This window comes from Amia ocellicauda, chromosome 2 (genome assembly GCF_036373705.1).
Source record: "Amia ocellicauda isolate fAmiCal2 chromosome 2, fAmiCal2.hap1, whole genome shotgun sequence".
Taxonomy (NCBI): Eukaryota; Metazoa; Chordata; class Actinopteri; order Amiiformes; family Amiidae; genus Amia; species Amia ocellicauda.
In genome coordinates, this window is record NC_089851.1 from 35,800,127 (window position 1) to 35,814,963 (window position 14,837).

The window sequence follows — 14,837 nt, forward strand, 5'->3', positions numbered from 1 at the left end:
TTCTGTATCCTGTTTAATCATGCTATTAAGTACTTACCAAAACAATATTTGGCTTAAGTTTTTAAGAATTTACTTTCTCTATAGCTTCTCTCTTGCTCTAAAAAGAGAGAACAGGGAAATAATGTAATGCTATTGTTGGTGCAGAATGCCGCTGTGCAGCTGAATAAGTTAACTGAAAAATGGAGCTGCCGTGGGTTTTAATCAAACTTATTCTCTATTCTATTCTTCGAGCTGGTGTGCTATAAAATAACAGTGAATGCACACAGTGGGTGACTTAAGAAGGTCAACACAGGGAGGAAGTCTCTAAAAGGACTCACAGTGTATCTCTGGACTGTTTTGCTCCATTACAATTTGTACATTAAAAAGCAAAAAAAGAAAAGAAAAGAGAAATTATATTTAATGGGCCAACACTTATGCACACAAAGCATTAGCAGATTCCGATGTGATAATGAAGTAATGGAAGGACAGGCTGCTATAAAGTTTCAGTGCTAATTAAACGACTTTAATGAAGCTGACCAATGAAAGAGCTGCAGGACGTCAGAGGCTGCCGTGGTCTGGTTTGGGTGGCAGATGGGATGACAGGTTGCCAATACTTTTTTCAGGGACTGCCCCGTAGTGTCACATGTCTGGGGACTTGAATCTCTCCAGCATTCCCTGCTTGAGAAAATGGCCCAAGATCGAAGAGCAAAACACATCAACCGAACTGCTTTGCATATCGTACTGTGGAGTCTAAGACCGGGGCTGCTAGTCTTTGAGATTGTGTTGGTACCATCTGTAATAGGGAAAGCCTCGTCTGACAATCTGAAATACAGAAGCTCGTTGTGCTTTTCAATATTCACTAACAACGATAATGATGGGAAATTAATTTATATAATTATGGATTTACTCACATTAAGGGAGATTGAAATCCTTTGACTAGGAAATGCTCTCAATTGACTTTTCTCAGTGATTGGACTTGAAATGAGAACTAAACAGACCGAAATTGGATCAAAAGGCAGGGACCACTGAAGAGATTAACAGCTTCATCTCTGGTGGAAGTGTATCTGAAGATATCAGATGTGTTTTAAAAGTGCGTGTGGGGAATTCCCTTTAGTTCCCCCGTCTCTAAAACACTGTAAGCTGCTACTGACAGACTTTCATCTGCATACTAAAATGCTGGAAAGTACATTGATATTGAGATCACTTGCTATTCTCTGTACATTAATCCTTTATAATTAGGCCTACTAGATTTGGACATTTATTTCTGCTGTCCCTACCTAATTTTAAAGCTGTACTTAGCAAAATTAATCAATTTCTCAATTAAATCACGAGATCTGATGACGAATCCGGCATTTATTAACAATTAAGATATATTATAAGGAACCTCTTAAAACTACAATCAAGAGAGCAGTAATTAACCTTCCAATGTGTGTAATTCTCTGAGTGAAAATAAATACCTGTCTCTTCAGTTGGGTTGTTGTTTTCTTATTCAGTGCATTTCACATTTGTTTTGTATCACCTACAGTTTAAAGAGCATATTTTAATGGAAATGAATCATTATAACGCTCGTCTTACAAGAGCTGATTTTTTCTAGGTGGCTGGGTTTCTAGTTTGAGACTCGAAGTCATTTAAAAAAAAAAATAGATGTTGTTATCAATTATTTTATTGTTCCTTTTCTCCAGAGTGGTAGAGTTGTTCGATTTATAAACAAGAACTACAATCTAAATATGAAGTGCTTGGTATGTTTTATTTCATTTGAAATTCCGGTTCTCTTTTACCTTCTAGCTGAATCATTGCTCGACCGTAAATTGTTTTCCAGGGGCAGCTTGATTGCAGGCAGCCTGCCATTGTGTGTGTGGCTCGCTGTAGGAGAGCTTTGGATGATTGTTTGGTATGAGTGGGGGGGCTGTGACCAGGGTACAACTTTGGGAAAGTTCTGCGTGAACAGAAGGACTGGCATATCGGAGACTCTTGAGTGAGCTCTGTCTCTGCTGTCTGACGGCTCCTGCAAAACTGCCTTCCACAGAACTGCTCAAATCAGAGCTTCCCTCGGGCATATTGTTTGTGGTTCTAAAGCAGTTTAACAGTTTTAGAGCAGAAATGCTATTTACCTCTAAAACAACGACTCCAATTATTCCCAGAACCCCCTACACTGATAACAAATAGAGATAATTTCCTCTTGGCAACGGTGGTACTTACTTATCTTTTAAAAAAAAAACAGCAGTTACCTGAACGGCTCAGCACACTTAGGGCTATTCTTTGAAAGGATATTTCATAGGTCTCCTAGGATTTTAAATCTAGGGACCTGCTTTATAGACATTAGAAGAGCAGCAGTCAGCACCTTATGGAAAAAAGTACACAGTACTTAGCCTTCAGATTGTAGAAAATCGTTGCCAGTGAAATCACACTGTGTGAATTCTCTGATACTTATGGAAAGACAATTTTGTGGTATAATGGCATGAGAATAAAAGCCACAGCAGCCAACATGGCACAGAAAGGAGACTTTGGGAGTGACAAATAATGAAACTGGGTACAGTTTTGTGCACTGCAAGCATACATTTAGCAAATCCTCTATTTTAACAATAATGCACATTTTAAGTACTGCCTGCAATCATTCAATGAAATATAGCTGCAAATCAACGATATTTATCCACCCAAGTACACACACATATACTTTGACTGAGATTAACTAAAAATGTATCTTAATAGAAAACTACAAAACTGTGCTTGGTGGGGGCTTGATTTTTTTGTGAGATGCTTTCTTTTACTCATAAATGTCACTGCAACAGATTTGACATTTTAATAAATCGGGGGATCCCAGTCCTGGAGCACCCCCTACGCTGCTGGTTTTTGGTCCAACCGAGCTCTCAATTACTTAATTGAACCTTAATTGCTTAGATTTGATTTTTTAAAATTGTGTAATAAAATAGTTGGTTCTTTAATAAGTTATTTATACAATTCTATACTTAACTTCAAACCCCTACTGTTTCAAATAATTTAACTAATAATTTCCAAAATCACAGCTTTTTAATTAAGTAATTGAGAGCTTGGTCGGAACAAAAACCAGCAGGGTAGGGGGTCCTCCAAGAACCAGGGTTGGGAACCCCTGTTTTAAATGGTTAAGCTTAGAAAAGCTTAGTCATGTATATCCTTTTATATTGCCTCAAGTTTTTATTATAATTGAAATGATTTGCCAAATTATTCCTTCAGTTAAGGGTTTAATTGAGAGCTGAGCTGGACAAAAAAAAACATGCAACACAGTGTGTCTCCAGGGCAAGTTTAAGAAACTGATCTACAACCATATTTCTCTGTCACCATAACAATACCTCTGCTCTAACCATAAGTATAGAGCATGAACAAGCATTTAACCTTTAGCCCATTCGAACAAAAAACACTCGTCTCATGCATGAAACCCAAGTTAACAATATAACGTAACACACTTAATCCCATTCCATAAAATGAACCCTAACAATGAAGCCTATGGTTATAGAAAAACCTAGATCAGATAAACCTGGATATCCACCAAAAAGGAAAGGAGGTAGCATTAAAGATCTGGAGAATTAGCATGGAATAAAAATAACTTGAAACCACCGACCACCTTCTAGAGAAGAGATAAGATAAGAGAAGAAACTAGTTCTTCCCATTTCTCTTTTTTTTGGGAGGGGATTAATGAACACTGAACATTTTTCAAACTAAACCACTGTATCCTGTGAAGTGATTCACAGGCCCAACACACAGAATTTAGAATGACCTAAAAATGTAAGGTATAATAAAGCAGGCTACAGTTGTCTATACATTTTCAAGGGCCAGATTAAATCAAAACTTTGACCCACCCGCTAATAGAAAACTACAGAACTGTACTCAGTTGCGGCTTCATTTTTAGTAAGATGCCACTTTCTTCTAATCAGAAATGTAACCGCTATGATGTACAGGTTTGTAGTTTGCTATTAGCGGGTGGGTCAAAATTTTGATTTAATCTGGTCCCAAGTATCTCTCCGAGATCAAATGAATATTACTGGATTCACCACTAAAAACAATGGAGAATATGCTAATACAGTTACAGTTAGAAACCAATAACAAAGTGACCCGAAATATTTGCAGAAGGCATGGCATTTTGGGTGACAGGTTATTTCTCCTTTTGTATAGGAATCTCTCCCATCCATGCAATACAACTTGGCCATTTCACCTTATATGTGTTTCCATGAACTTAGCAATTGTATATCTTTGGATTCCCATAAAAATGAATAAAAACACTTCCCAGAAGCACACTCTCTAAGGAGATGATTATTAAAAATATATGTTTGTGTGATTTCATTGTTGATTTACCTTGGTTCTCTATAAACCTACCTTTTGTTTTTCATTTAAAATAAATGAAGACATTACTTACTTACTATTTACAATGACTACAGCCATTATAAAAAGAAACAGTGTTAATACTAGTTTCTACTGAAATAATACATAAAAAACATAATAAATAATAATAAAAAAAACAATACAATACAAATGTTATTAAAAACAGTAAGTATGTAGCAAATGTAATAATATTTAGAATCTTTCACCAATATGAAAAGTTACAATTAAACTTCATCATGAGCTTGTCAAAACTATTGTAATACAAAACTAAACAAAAGCTTTTTTCCCGCTAGTTTATTTTCAAATGACTACAGTAATAAGAACTTCTGCAAACACTGCAGTAAAGTGTTACCTGTACATACTGAGGTATATTAACACTGTTAATGATGAAATAGTTTGAAGTATATTCATATTAACTGTGATACTTAGATTTTTTTTTTTTTGGTATTTTATACAAGATACTTAAATGGTTAAACTAGATGAAAGGTTCTTCAGAAATACTTTGGTGAGGTACAATAGTATTTTAATTCTTGGGATGACCTTCTGAATCAGCAGCTATAAGACCCTAAAGCCTGATAATGTCAAATCTTAAAAACCTAAAAGTGTGTCTGGTTTAGTTCTGGATGGGAGCACTCTTATTATAATCCAGTGTGTGACTAAAAATTATGCTGAGAGACCAGTTGCCCTGTATATTTCTCCTATGACCAGATATGCCAAACCGATTCCCCACTACAGTGACAGGGGAGACTGCTGTATGCGATGCAGTCTTACTACTGAAACATTTAACTCATGTACTTGCGGATACAACAGGCCTCATTGTTGCCTGTTTCGGTGAGATCACTCCCCCGGCATTGGGACAGTGTTACAACTCTGCCCATCAGAGGGCCACTCTTTGAAATATGGGGCGTGTCGCTCGTTTCAGGCTGTGTGCATTGATACTAACAGTGCAGTGAATTTCAATTAAGTAAGGTTCTTTCAAAGTGGCTCCGCGAAACTCACGCTGCAAGTGTAGTTGGCGCAGTAATTGCTCCCCTCTTCTCCTCAGCCGCTGCCTCAACAGTCTGGGCACTGCTAGTTTGTGGGATCCTTTGGGATGAATGCTTCTATATAAAATGTACTCACTTGTATCATTGTGTGGAACTGATTCAGTCCACTGATATAAAAATCAAGCCGGGTTTCCCCACTCGGACATCTCATTTTATTGCGTCACTGTAACTGTAGCAGACGAGTGCTCCATCAATGAGAGCGAACACAAAGTATGAATGTTCTCTGTAGTGACGTCGAAGCTGCACAATCAAATTCAAGAGACAGAACGTGAGTGAGATAGTTTAAGTGGATACTTAAAAACGCATGGATCAGAGTACAAGGTTGAGGTACAGTGCATCCGGAAAATATTCACAGCGTTTCACTTTTTCCACATTTTGTTATGTTACAGCCTTATTCCAAAATGGATTAAATTCATTATTTTCCTCAGAATTCTACAAACAATACCCTATCATGACAATGTGAAAGAAGTTTGTTTGAAATCTTTGCAAATTTATTAAAAATAAAAAACAAGAAAAGCACATGTACATAAGTATTCACAGCCTTTGCTCAATACGTTATTGAAGCACCTCTGGCACCAATTACAGCCTCAAGTCTTTTGGAGTATGATGCTACAAGCTTGGCACACCTATTTCTGGGCAGTTTCTCCCATTCTTCTTTGCAGGACCTCTCAAGATCCATCAGGTTGGATGGGGAGCGTCGGTGCACAGCCATTTTCAGATCTCTCCAGAGATGTTCAATCGGGTTCAAGTCTGGGCTCTGGCTGGGCCACTCAAGGACATTCACAGAGTTGTCCTGTAGCCACTCCTTTGTTATCTTGGCCGTGTGCTTAGGGTCGTTGTCCTGTTGGAAGATGAACCTTCGCCCCAGTCTGAGGTCCAGAGCGCTCTGGAGCAGGTTTTCATCAAGGATGTCTCTGTACATTGCTGCATTCATCTTTCCCTCGATCCTGACTAGTCTCCCAGTTCCTGCCACTGAAAAGCATCCCCACAGCATGATGCTGCCACCACCAGCTTCACTGTAGGGATGGTATTGGCCAGGTGATGAGCGGTGCCTGGTTTCCTCCAGGCATGACGCTTGCCATTCAGGCCAAAGAGTTCAATCTTTGTTTCTCATGGTCTGAGAGTCCTTCAGGTGCCTTTTGGCAAACTCCAGGCAGGCTGTTAAGTGCCTTTTACCAAGGAGTGGCTTCCGTCTGGCCACTCTACCATACAGGCCTGACTGGTGGAGTGCTGCAGAGATGGTTGTTCTTCTGGAAGGTTCTCCTCTCTCCACAGAGACACACTGGAGCTCTGTCACAGTGACCATAGGGTTCTTGGTCACCTCCCTGACTAAGGCCCTTCTCCCCCGATCGCTCAGTTTGGCCGGGCGGCCAGCTCTAGGAAGAGTCCTGGTGGTTCCAAACTTCTTCCATTTATGGATGATGGAGGCCACTGTGCTCATTGGGACCTTCAATGCTGCAGACATTTTTCTGTACCCTTCCCCAGATCTGTGCCTCGATACAATCCTGTCTTGGAGGTCTACAGTCAATTCCTTGGACTTCATGGCTTGGTTTGTGCTCTGACAAGCACTGTTAACTGTGGGACCTTATATAGACAGGTGTGTGCCTTTCCAAATCATGTCCAATCAACTGAATTTACCACAGGTGGACTCCAATCAAGGATGATCAGTGGAAACAGGATGCACCTGAGCTCAATTTTGAGTGTCATGGCAAAGGCTGTGAATACTTATGTGCTTTTTTTGTTCTTTATTTTTAATACATTTGCAAAGATTTCAAACAAACTTCTTTCACGTTGTCATTATGGGGTATTGTTAGTAGAATTTTGAGGAAAATAATTAATTTAATCCATTTTGGAATAAGGCTGTAACATAACAAAATGTGGAAAAAGTGAAGCGCTGTGAATACTTTCCGGATGCACTGTACTCGTGGGATCTGTTGCATGCAAATAAATGCATGTACTTGAGGTGCCAGAAAACTGCACATTGCTTATCATAACAGAGAGGGCAGTTACTCCTGATGGAATACTGTGGCAGATGAAGAAAAAATAAATGCAATTTATTATTTCATATCCAAAAATGAGTAAAAAGCGCCAGAAATGACAGGGGGATTCAGAGCACATTGAAACTTCCATCATTATTTTTTCCATTTGAATGACACAGATTGAAGATGATATTAAAGCTACATTTAGCTGTAACTATCTCAACTATCATTTCTAACCTTCAAATGTTCACACTGTTTTCCTCCACTAAAGTTTAGTTTCTAAACTCCTTACTTGGGTCGCTAATGTTTGTTTACTGTTCTTAAAAACAACACACACTAAAAATGCAGTATTATAGATGAGTGAGGTAACATTGCAGGGTGTTTAAAATATAATTCCTCCAGAGACATGCAGTCTTCAACACAGGGAGTTAATATACCACTTAATTATAGCAAATTGAAAAATGTACATCACAGTGGCCTTAAAGAACAATCTTCACTTCCCACAGACAGCACAGCTGTTTACGGTTTACTGTTTACTATGTGCATGCAAACAATGTGAACATACGTATATTATCCATTTGCTCTGCTCAGGGATAGGAAAAGTAAATCTAAATGGAAACTATTTCTGCTGGATTATACATTTGGTTAAGCAATGATTGACACATTTGGGATTTTGCACAAAATACTGTGTCCGTTAATATTAAAATTCCCATAATTAACTGCTTTGCCAGAGGTTGTGTTGACTTCAGTACAATGCTATTAAAGTCGCCTGTTTTGGGCACATTTATGAATTTTTGATAGGGAGAGAAGAACAACATATTTGCAATAGATTATTCCTGTTTATATGGATAAGACCTGTTATACACGTGTCTCCAGTGCATTGTGAGAAACAGTGTGGGATGAGCAAGACTGCAAAAGGAACATGTATTAAGACCCATCTATCTTTCCTTTTTTTTTTTTGTGCAGTTTAAAATTAAAATGTTTCTTTGACGTTTTGTGAAAAGAATATATGGAATAAACTTGTACTTTTGATTGTGGGCTGGTGAGCCTCTATATTTTTAAAATAATTGAACTTTTTTTAATTAACTTTACATTTTGTAAATCATTTGCAAATGTGTTTCCAGACTTCCAGCTTCCTGTAACACAAGCCCAAGAATACAGATGTGATGATATTTATTCATTCATATCTTAATCCGTTAGTTCAATCGTTTATGCATACGTTCATTCGATAACTTGTTTATGTATGTATTTATTGTCTGAGATGTATTTCCTGGTCCGACAATTTACATAGCACTGTAGCAGTCACTGGACATTATGCAACCCAAGGCTACAGAACAGAAAAATGAGTCAAGTATAAAGACAGCTTCCAGTCTTTATTATTTATCTCAACATTATCTTTCCCAGGTGGTGAGATGAACTTTGAACCACTCATCACTCAGCAAATTCAGCAGATGGATTTTATTCAGCCTGTCTGTAGCCTGAGATCTACTACAACTAATTTCAAGAAGATGTCTGTTGATCATATTTTAAATAACGTGAGTCAAAACTAAGCGCTATCTGTGTTAAGGTCTAAATGGCAAAGCTATTACCTAACATTCCTAAAAATGTGCAATTCTCGATTCCCTAATGGATTGCTAGTGGTTGAACCAAAAAGGTAAAGTGCATTTTTTTAAATATATTTTAATAGTAAAGTCATCCTATTAAAAATCACTTTAGTATTCACAACATACGAATAAAAGTTAATAAAACTAACGTGAATTTTACCATCCCAAATCAAAAGGATGAAAAACAAGCACACAGTTTCAAAACATTACAAATATTTTTTGAACTCTTAGATAAACACTCTGAAGAATTTGGGTGATATTTCTCAAATTCTATGAGTTTTCCCTCATTAAGAAAATGAGTGCTAATGTAATGAAACCCTTATGGTAAAACATTTTTGCAGGTTTTGACAGAGCTGTGAAATCACCAGTAAATGTGGTGAACTTCTCTCCAAAAGGAAATGGTCTGTGAGAAAATTGTGAAGTGTGTGTAGTGTCTAAAGTACAAACATACTGGTCACCTGAGGGTTTGGGATGTTTGGTGGAGCTGGAGGTGTAGGAGTGAAAAAAACAAAGACACAGTCTCATCCCCCATGTCTTCCTCATTATCCAATGCCCCCAGGAAAGATGACTTAAGTAAAGGGTTTGGTTTTTAACATGATAATGTGTGTAAAAACCCTAGATTAAACCTAAATGTCTGAAATCAAAAACATGTATTGGAATGATTCAGTTCCCCTCTTCCCAGGCCTTAATCCCACTGAAATGGTATGGGATTAGTTTGACAGAGCAGTGAAAGAAGACGGCAATAAGCATTAGCAAACACTCTGGGATTTGGACCGAAGAGACAAAGACATGTTGCAACACAGTAAGTACGTGAGTAAAGATAAGAGATGTTTATAAATGTTATGAAAAAAATGTTTGCCATATATATACAGAAAAACAGCGATGTTCAGATTCATTACATACAATAGTATATTGTGATGCTACGGACTTCTTTTACTCACCCACCAGCTGTAAAATATAATTTGTATTACGTAACAGTGGCCTTTTCTGCAAGGGTTGAAGTTTAGCTTGATTACAGTTAGATTTACCATGTGAACCCAGTATTATGACATCTAGTGTACATATACAGTGCTCTCCCATTATACTGCAGTTGTTGGGAACCTAAGTTAAAGTAACACATCATCCTGTTTTCTGGCGAAGAGCTGCACAAGGGATTCTTAGGATCTGGTACAGGATTTATTATAAATAGCATAGAGCACATCATGAACTGAATTGAATTTTGTGTTCCTTGAAATTAAGCTTTTGAGCTCTTCACTAGTACTGGCAACTAATGTGGTAATATTTATGTGACGTGGTCTGCTAAATTTAATTTGAAACAGCCTTTGAATTTTGCTGGCAAGCGCTATCTTTAGACCTATTTCAAATCTTACTGTTAGGAACCTAAATACTGCTCTGAAAGTGTTGGGTTTGCAGACGCAACCTTGGTTATCGGAAATGAAGAAACAGTTCCCCAGAGGGTGTTAGGAGATGACCAGGAAATTACTAGGAAATTCACCTTGGAAACACTTTAAAAAACTTCAAAAAGCACAGCAGCAGTGAGGCTCTCATGTCTCCTTGAAAAAGCAAAGCAGGCGTTTCTCCTGGGCTGAAGCAGGAGGCGGGGCACGTGACACAGGGGCCTATCGGGTGACTTTGAAATAAGGCTTATTTAAGTGTTTCCGAGATGAAAGGTAATGTCCCAACACCCTCTGGCCAACCGTTTTGAAATTGAAAGATAACTGTAAAACAGGAATCTCTCCCTCACCTGGTGTGGTAATGACAGGCTGCCTAGTAAAGGACACATTGAAGGCAGGCTCATCATTGAGAGGCGAGGGGTACATTCTTCTTCGGATGAAGAAACCAGCTCCACAACAGAAAAGCACCCCCATCATCAGCAGAAGCCTGCAAAGACGACAGGAGAAAACAGGACGCCAGTGAAGAGAGTGGCTGATGCTTTGATATAAGCTCTTATGACAGTGCCTGTACACAGGAAACTGCAGTCTAGTAAAGGTCGTTTTCATTACATAACATTGTCCACTGTTCATTTTCTTGCTGTGCTTTGTTGTGTGTGCAAAGGACTGTCCATCACTACATTTAAAAGCAATAGATTTCTGATCGAATTCTGATAGTTCCAATCAGAAAGTGATTCTTCCAAAAACACCACCAAGGATTTTGCGGTCGTGTACAGGAAACCAATCAAATTTTCTTTTGTGTAAAAGCACTTTTCTGAAACTGTATTGTGATCGTGTTCTGCAAATGGACCACAACTTCTACCAAGTCTACTATGTATGCCCAAGTGCCCTACTTTTACACAAAAGATCTAGCCATGTAAAAGCTTATATTCAATTACAACTGGATTGCCACGTAAACAGCGAAAGGTAAAGCAAATTTACTTTCCAGCACAGAACAGTATTTTAGAATTGAGAGAGTATTAGAATTAAAAGCAAAACAGCAAAAAATATACATTAAAATACATTTAAATAAGCCATTTTACCCATAATTATTAACCTATATTATTGTTCTAAGGCATGTATTCTCTATGAATCTCTACTGTGTTTCACCTTAGTTGGCATGCAGCTTTTCCACTAAGTAAGTGAAGCCACTATTCCTAGAAAGTGTATTCATAACACATAACACTGTTGTTTCTCAGCAATCTCAAAATAGATTGGCAGAAATCCAAAAATACGATGTTCCCTTCATTCTTAATACCTAGCTCCTGCGAATCTTCCCCAAACTCCCTGAATAGAAGGTAGTATATTTTGGAGGACATTGCTGAATGAAGACCACTTTTTTTGGTGTGACTTTGATTGAGAGGCCAAAAATCAGGTCAGGTTACCTCTGTTGATAGTTGTAGTGCACCAAGGAAGCCAATAAATAATTGAACGTGGACTTAAATGATGTAGCTCCCTCTCATCAGGAGGACTCTAAAAGATTTGGAAGCACGGTCTGAAGTAATATGCTTAGTGGTTTTAGTGAAGGATAGTATATTGGCTACTACACCCCATTTGATGTGCAAGATGTGCATTAACAGAACACTGGTTCCCTATTTGTCTATCTTGGCTCCAGCACAAGCACAAGTGTTTCTGACATGTTAAGATATTGCCCATTAGTGAGATATCACAACCTTGAATCTGTAAATGTCAGACATTAACGGAAAGGCCTTGTTTTATTGTTTGCATAGCAATTCCTGGCATGTATTTGACTTGATGTCTTTCATTAAGAAACCGAGTTGCTCTGAAAACACAGAGGATGTCTGTGCAATGTCAGCTGGCAAGGGGGAACACTAGCTCTCAGTTTTCCTTCTGATATTCTGTCAGAATCACACAGTCATTGCAGCAACCTGCCTCTATTTAAACCCAGCTGGCTGTCATTTAGTAACAGTCACAGGCATTTGTGGGATGTGGTGGAAACAGGGTCCACTTTAATGCTAATAAAAAGGTAATGGTAAGTCATTAAAACGAACATTATGGAAGAAAGGCTCATGCACACATTCACCCCCAGTCATGCTCCATCTTCTGAAAAACAAAGATTATATCTACCCACCCACTGCATTTCGCAATTAATAGATGATGGGAAAAAATTATGATATGATACCTTTGGTTTCGTGGACAGATAAGAAGATGAGAACGATTAAAAACAAGTCCACCATGCTTATTTCCCTTCTAGTAGCGGACTGATTCTAGAGTCTCATTGAGCCATTTCATGACCTGAATTTGCTTCAACATTGGTGGTTAGTCTCTCCCAGATCCTCCTGGCTGTGTGTGTAAAGAAAGGCTGCTATTTAAAGTATCAAATGCATTTATGATCAACGACCTCTTATGTCCTCCGGTCTGTGGTTTCACTGTTGAGCTTGGTGTTGACTAATGTCAAAACCCCACTACAGCACTTTATTTTTTACATAACATTTCTGTAATGCTACAGACCTATTGGCCAGTATTTTGAGCACTGATGTGGCTCTTTTCCAATTCCCACTTGCAAACGCAGTAGTGAAATATTTTAGTATTACGAAATAATATATATATACACATACACCGATCAGCCATAACATTATGACCACCTGCCTAATATTGTGTAGGTCCCCCTTCTGCCACCAAAACAGCCCTGACCCGTCGAGGCATGGACTCCACTAGACCTCTGAAGGTGTGCTGTGGTATCTGGCACCAAGACGTCAGCGGCAGATCCTTTAAGTCCTGTAAGTTGCGGGGTGGGACCTCCATGGATCGGACTTGTTTGTCCAGCACATCCCACAGATGCTCGATTGGATTGAGATCTGGGGAATTTGGGGGCCAAGTCAGCACCTTGAACTCGTTGTTATGTTCCTCAAACCATTCCTGAACCATTTTTGCTTTGTGGCAGGGTGCATTATCCTGCTGAAAGAGGCCAATGTAATCAGGGAATACCGGTTCCATTAAAGGGTGTTCATGGTCTGCAACAATGCTTAGGTAGGTGGTACGTGTCAAAGTAATATCCACATGAATGGCAGGACCCAGGGTTTCCCAGCAGAACATTGCCCAACGCATCACACTGCCTCCGCCAGCCTGCCTTCTTCCCATAGTGCATCCTGGTGCCATGTGTTCTCCAGGTAAGCGACGCACACGCACCCGGCCATCCACGTGATGTAAAAGAAAACGTGATTCCTCAGACCAGGCCACCTTCTTCCATTGCTCCGTGGTCCAGTTCTGATGCGCACGTGCCCATTGTAGGCGCTTTCGGCAGTGGACAGGTCAGCACCTGTCAGGACAGGGGTCAACATGGGCACCCTGACTGGTCTGCGGCTACGCAGCCCCATACGCAACAAACTGCGATGCACTGTGTGTTCTGACACCTTTCTATCAGAACCAGCATTCACTTTTTCAGCAATTTCAGCTACAGTCTGTTGTATCCTTGGTCGTCCATGACCCTGTCGCTGGTTCACCGCTTTTCCTTCCTTGGACCACTTTTGATAGGTACTGACCACTGCAGACTGGGAACACCCCACAAGAGCTGCAGTTTTGGAGATGCTCTGACCTAGTCGTCTAGCCATCACAATGTGGCCCTTGTCAAAGTCGCTCAGATCCTTACGCTTGCCCGTTTTTACAGTTTCTAACACATCAACTTTGAGGACAAAATGTTCACTTAGGTATTCGCTACTTTCACTCTGCTTTGTTTCTAGATCCTTCAAGGAGTCTGGAACAACCCCATTTGGATTATACACATTTGATCCAGTGGCCTCTTTCCCTGTATCTCAGTCAATAAGACAACGAATCTACTCTATTGATCCTGTTTCTTTCAACAACCTGAACTGTTATTTATCTGGTGTTTACAAATGATGACTCCATTTTTCTTACTAGAACTCCCACAAAACAATCTACAACCTCACCTCAAACCAGTCCCGTCCATTAGTCCATTATTTTTCCACTTAGAGGTATATTCGTTTTATGAGGGAAAATGGATAAAGGGACAGCGAGAAAAGCAGCCACGACCGCACTATTCCAACCATAGCAGGTACTCCCACACACTCAAAAATAACTGCATTCATATTTTGCCCTTGTCGTAGTTGTTTTAATTAATAATTTTATTACCACTTAAACGATGCACTTTACACATCTTTTTTAAGAATGCATAGATCACACCACAACCTTATTTCCTCCAGTGTTTAACTTATTGAGTTCACAGATCCTGAGCCGGAGCACAAAAATAGCTTCTGTAACACTGTAACACTGTGACACGCTGCGTACTGCAACACTGAAAGTGAGCTTACGAATGCACCTTGAGTCTTACTAGTGCATTGAATAATTTAACCTTACTCCCCTTGATGTAAATTGTATTCTACTCTGTTCTGCTCTTGCTGCTGTTAAAGCATTTATTATTAATTCCCTCCATTTACATTCTCTGCTTTGTAGAAATTGTAAACTAAA

General features: G+C 39.1%; 1 protein-coding gene across 1 annotated transcript in view; it reads right to left on the minus strand.

The window, feature by feature from the left end:
* Window positions 1-14,837, minus strand: part of vopp1b (VOPP1 WW domain binding protein b) — a 92,184-nt gene that overhangs the window by 11,795 nt on the left and 65,552 nt on the right. The window contains exon 4 of the mRNA XM_066723369.1: window positions 10,706-10,842. Coding sequence (XP_066579466.1) covers window positions 10,706-10,842 — 137 coding nt within the window. The remainder of the gene's footprint in view (window positions 1-10,705; window positions 10,843-14,837) is intronic.